At 31.3% G+C, this 5751-nt stretch overlaps 1 protein-coding gene across 1 annotated transcript; it reads left to right on the forward strand.

Annotated features, from left to right (window-relative positions):
* The first annotated feature begins 328 nt into the window (after positions 1-328).
* LOC108333704 (uncharacterized) lies at positions 329-3940 on the forward strand. The gene is made up of 9 exons (XM_017569182.2): positions 329-752; positions 851-1037; positions 1131-1264; positions 1370-1482; positions 1621-1864; positions 2774-2926; positions 3044-3123; positions 3222-3271; positions 3657-3940. Exons 1-9 carry the CDS (start codon positions 354-356, stop codon positions 3809-3811), a joined length of 1515 nt encoding a protein of 504 aa, XP_017424671.2. The 5' UTR covers positions 329-353; the 3' UTR covers positions 3812-3940.
* The last annotated feature ends 1811 nt before the right edge of the window (positions 3941-5751 follow it).

Genomic DNA, 5751 nt, shown 5'->3' on the forward strand with positions numbered 1-5751 from the left:
ATATGTTACGTGTACGTGTCTACTTTTTCTATAATAACAAAAAATAATAAATTTAATATTATTATTATAATTATAGAAGATAAATATAAATAATTTTATAATTTTATTATATATAATTATTTTAAGCTTAAAATGATTAAATCTAAAAGAACGTTGAAATAAAAAATATCACTTTAAGTAATTATTCTAATTTTAAAAAAGTATTTATTTAAAGGATAAAAATAAAAATAAAAAATGTGAAAAAGAAGAAGAAACAATAGTATAGATTATCAAGTATATATATACTAGAAAATATTCACTTGGTATCTGAAATAGGAAAGATCCTCAAGACACTGATATTTTCCTTTGTTGAAATGGAACACCACCACCTCTTGCTGTTTCAATGCCTTCTTTTCACTTTTCTCATGTATTTCACTTCAACACATTCTGTGAAAATTCCAAGGTTGAGCCCCATTCCTACATGGGATACAAGCTTGCACCACCCTGCAACTTTTGATGCAAAAACTTCTACAGATAACATTAACACATTTTACTACAAACAGCTTCTCGATCACTTCAACTATAGGCCCCAAAGTTACAAAACTTTTCAACAAAGATATCTCATCAATTTCAAGTATTGGGGTGGTGCCAATTCTAGTGCTCCAATATTTGCCTATTTTGGTGCAGAAGAAGCAATAGATTATTCCCCAGAAGGCATAGCATTCCTCACTGATAACGCTGCTTCCTTTAATGCTCTCTTGGTATACATAGAGGTATTCAATTTTATATAACACTTTTCTTTTTTCAATATTCAAAGGTATATATATATACATTGAGTTTGACAGATAGCAACCCTTAATTTCCTCATCAGCACCGTTATTATGGGAAATCAGTACCATTTGGATCAAGGGAAGAAGCATTTAAGAATGCAAGCACCATTGGATATTTCAACTCAGCTCAAGCTATAGCAGATTATGCATCAGTTCTCATACATGTTAAGAAGACATTGCATGCACCAAATTCCCCGGTGATTGTGATTGGAGGATCATATGGTGGAAGTTAGTCCCTCAAACATTCTTAGTGTTCTCACTCATGTTACTGCTGTTTATTCCTATGAATGTTACTGATATTGTTTATTATATCGCATGCAGTGCTTGCTTCGTGGTTTAGGCTCAAATATCCTCACATGGCCATTGGTGCTCTGGCCTCATCAGCTCCAATCCTCTACTTTGATGATATTACACCACAAGATGGTTACTACTCTGTTGTTTCAAGGGATTATAGAGTAATTTACCATGTTTTGATTTTAATATTTTCTTTCTTTATTTAGTTTTATCATAAAATATACCATAAAAAAATTGACTTAATAATGACGAGTTGGTTTATGCAGGAAGCCAGTGAAACATGCTATCAAACTATATTGCAGTCGTGGTCTGAAATTGACAGTGTAGCTTCTCAGCCAAAGGGTCTTTCCCTTCTTAGCCAGAGATTCAACACTTGCAGGTATAAACACTTTGTTTATTTATCTGTGAGCTTGAATTAGGTTTAAAAATTCATTTTTTTAACACTTAAACGTGTCTTTGTAAGATTCTTCTGTTGCCTGAAATTCATGAAAATAATATTGAAATTTACTTGTTACAGACCCTTAAACAAGTCTTCTGATTTGAAAGAATACCTGGAAAATATGTACGCTTCTGCTGCTCAATACAATCATCCACCAAGATATCCTGTTACAGTGATTTGTGGTGGCATTGATAAAGGTTCATTTGGGAGTGATATATTGAGTAAGATATATGCAGGGGTGGTAGCTTTAAGGGGAAACACCACTTGCAAAGTTAATGCTCCTTCTAATGTATCTGAGACAACTCTGGGTTGGAGATGGCAGGTAAAGATCATTGCATCAATTTTCTTTCAATTATTCTTTTTTCTTTTATCATTTTATTTCTAAATAACAGATTATAACACACACAAAAATCATTTTCACTTTCAGTATGTGGGGGAACTTTGTAAAATCAATTTTCCCTACTTTTAAAAATATGTGTGGACTGTGCTTTTAAAAAATGTCCACATCTTTGAACAAATGGGCTTTTAAGTTGAATTGGTTTAAGTCATTCAAATTAGAAGTATATGGGTTTTTCTTCTTGTAACATAAAAGATGGAGACCCTAATGGCTGTAGATAGCCATGGATAATTAGAAGATACATTATTAATGTGATGTGATTTAGCAAAAACAAATGGGAAATCTATATTGAATACATTATGTAGTAATAGGTCACAGTGAAACAAGAAGCAAAGAAAAGATAAGGAAGAAAGTAAAATAAGAAAATTTACTACTTATATGTTGAGTAGTGTACAAAGCATTGACACAAAATATATAAAAAAAAAATAAGAAGACAAATAGTCAAATAGAAACTTCTAATATCAAACCGTCTTATGTTAGAGATTGTCTAAGTAAGTCATAGACCATGATACTGTCTAGAAATATTTTAGACCATCTAAAATAACAAACAAACATTTAATTTAAGAATAAGATATTTAAAACTCAATGTTCCTTATTTATTTAAAGATCTCTTTTATTTTATTTTAAAAACGTAATTATTTAATACATGTTGGTTGCGTGAGCTTGCAACTTAATAAACTCATCATATATATCAGCTATATTCACTGTAAATTTACTAAAATCTTATTCTAACTTTTAATTCTTTTTTTTTCTTTTCACTTTTGTCTTGTAATATTTATTCGTACTATTATATATTCTAGTCGCTAATGTGAACTTCTGTGTGCATTTATTCAGACATGTAGCGAAATTGTGATACCCATAGGCATAGGAAACAACTCCATGTTCCAACCTGATCCTTTTAGCTTCAAGAGTTTTGCCAATGACTGCAAGAAACTTTATGGTGTCTCACCTCGCCCTCATTGGATCACTACATACTACGGTGGTCATGTAAGTTTCTTTCTTTTCTCTTCTGAAGATTATCAAAAGTTAAATATATTTTTTAGTTATAAGATTAATTTGATATTATCGTATGGTTGTGTTTAATTGTGTGGTGGGTGATGACAGAATATAAAGTTGAGCCTTCAAAAGTTTGGTAGCAACATCATCTTCTCTAATGGACTAAGAGACCCTTACAGCAGTGGCGGGTAATTAATTATTTAAATTAGATGATAATTACTTTGGTAAATTGTTTAAGAACAATATTCTTGAACAACTTTTGTATAAATCTTTTATTAAAATTCAGGGTTCTGGAGAACATATCAGACACTGTTGTTGCCATCCATGCAATTAATGGTATGACTTAGAATTTCGTTCCTGTATTTCAATTCTCTCTAATAGAATATTTTTTCAACATGAAATGAATCAAATGATCATTTTATCCCACTTAAAAAAATAAAAATAAAAATAAATTTTATCGTTATAAGTTTTCTCCAAATAAAAAATCAACACTTTGTGCTGTTGCTTCCTACGTTCTGTTAAATTTCTCCCATTCTATCACTTCCATCACTTTGAAATTTATTTTCTGGTGTGAAGAGACAAATTTGATAGGTGTAGGAAGCAACAAACCAGACTTATTGTATAGAAAAACTACGTAGAATGGGCCTTTGGCCCACTTTGTTTTTGGAGGAAGAAAAAGTTGAAAACCTACTTCAACCTTTGACGAATGTTACTTTTTCAGGATCTCACTGTTTGGATATTATGGGTGCAAATGCAAATCATAGTGATCCAGAATGGTTGGTTGAAATGAGGAACAAAGAAATAAAGATCATGAAAGGGTGGATCAGCCAGTATTATGTTGATCTTCTAGCACTTAATGGGACCATAAAATTGTAGATCAAAGATGAACACAACTTTTTCTTAATGAAATAATACAGCATTTCGCATCACTAATATGCTCACATAATTTTCTTGTCACTTTTGAGAATGTAAGATAATAATTTTCTTTTTTTTTCGTTAGGTGAATAGAAAATATGCTATCCAGTTTCTTTATTTTTAAGAAATTATTTACATTTTAAATTTTCCTAATATTCTTGTAATAAGATGATAAGTATCTCATATTTTTATTCGAATAAAAATTAGTGTTTATCATAATTATTTGTGCTTAGAGGTGAGCATACTCATAAGTCTTCCAAGAAAAATTCTAGACTAGAATTATAAAAGTTTAGTCATTTTAAACTCTAATAAACTCTAACTATGAATTGTCAAATAAAAAATTATTTTCCCAAGATATAATACGTGTATTTTCACCTAAAAAATAGTTTCTAGGTGATATTTACTTATCTATAATTTATACTAAATAAAAAGTACTGTATAAGAGTTATTTAAATATAAAAAATAATTAAATTAAATATATATATTAATTTTTCTGTTTTCACTTAACTTATCCATTTTATTTATTAAAGCAGTAAAAATACATACACATGTGTTCATTGTCAAACCTCTGAAAATGACACCTAGAAGGGAGGGACAAATGTCTCAACCAAAAGAGATTTAACATTTTATAAAATTTCTCAAACCACAACTCATCTCATTTTCTCAGAAATCTGTATCTCTCTAAAACTCAAGCCTATTCTTTTTTCCTCCTTCTCTTTAGAAATTCTTCATCCTCTTTTATTCTTTTCTTCAACCAGCTACTGTTTAAGCAATTTAGGAGTCAAGATCATTGTTTTCCACCGATCAAAAATCAAGTTTTAGAATCAGTAAGTTCACTCTCTTCCTAGAAAATTATGTTTCCTAGTACATGCAAGCCAAGTTCCATGTGCTCATCATTTTTCTTATTCTCGTTTCTAATCACTTTCTTGGTCTCTTGGGGTGATTCTTCCTTCTCAATCAGTGAGCTTTAGGTGTTCTAGGATTTTGGTGTGTGGTGCTCGCAATTCTGCAGATTAATTGAGCTTGTTGTTCGGTCTAGTTATAAGGTAAGGGAAGCTAGCTAATTTAATTACTTAGTTTTAATGTATGAAACTGTTGTTTGATGATGTTGCATGTATGTGAAATTGAATTGTTTGATGTTCGGTGATTTTGGGTGTGGACTGTTATATGCTATGTTCATGAGGTTTGGAGTTTCTGTATGATTATGGTTCAATGGCCGAGTGAAATTGGTAAGGTTTGGTGGTGATCATAATTCTACAGTTATTCTGTAGAATTTTGTAGTTTGCTGAAGGTCTTTAATTGACTGTTCGACTTTTCTCTAATGTTCGGTCTTAACTGAGTTCTGCTATTGTGGATTCTCAGTTAATGACCGCTTGGTCTAGTGTTGATTTTTAATTTAAAATAGCGTTCGGTCTGTCATATACTGTAATTGTTAGTGACCGCTCGATCTTGGTAGTGCTCGGCCAGATGCCAGCACTCAGTCTCGGTAGTGCTCGACCAGATGCCAACACTCGGTTTCAGTAGTTCTCGGTGATGCACTAAGCACTCGGTCTCATCATATTACCAAAATTATGTAATTGAAATTGAAACTAAGAGTGTTCGATGTAAGCTCGTAGTATTCAGTTTAAGCTCTTAGATTTTGATTATAAGCTTTAGTATTTGATTATGTCCAATTATAGATGTTCTATAGTATTCAGTCAATTCTTTGGATTTTGTCTAGTAAATACAGTTCGGTTATAGTCTTTGAATAATGATTAGCCTGGTTATAGATGTTCTGTCTCACAATAAGTATTTGGTTCAACTAAAGTGTTTAGCCTGGTTATAACGTTCGACATAAGCCCTAAGCGTTCGGCCTAAGCCTATAGTGATTAGTCTAAGATAATAGTGTTCGGTATGATCTA

The sequence above is a fragment of the Vigna angularis genome, chromosome 11 (genome assembly GCF_016808095.1).
Source record: "Vigna angularis cultivar LongXiaoDou No.4 chromosome 11, ASM1680809v1, whole genome shotgun sequence".
Classification (NCBI taxonomy): Eukaryota; Viridiplantae; Streptophyta; class Magnoliopsida; order Fabales; family Fabaceae; genus Vigna; species Vigna angularis.

Excerpts from the sequence above, each read along its gene's own strand:
- LOC108333704 (XM_017569182.2), top strand. The coding sequence starts at position 354 with ATGGAACACCACCACCTCTTGCTGTTTCAATGCCTTCTTTTCACTTTT. Across the intron at positions 1,265-1,369 it reads TTGTTTCAAGGGATTATAGA|GAAGCCAGTGAAACATGCTA; the intron begins GTAATTTACCAT and ends TGGTTTATGCAG. Across the intron at positions 1,483-1,620 it reads CAGAGATTCAACACTTGCAG|ACCCTTAAACAAGTCTTCTG; the intron begins GTATAAACACTT and ends TACTTGTTACAG.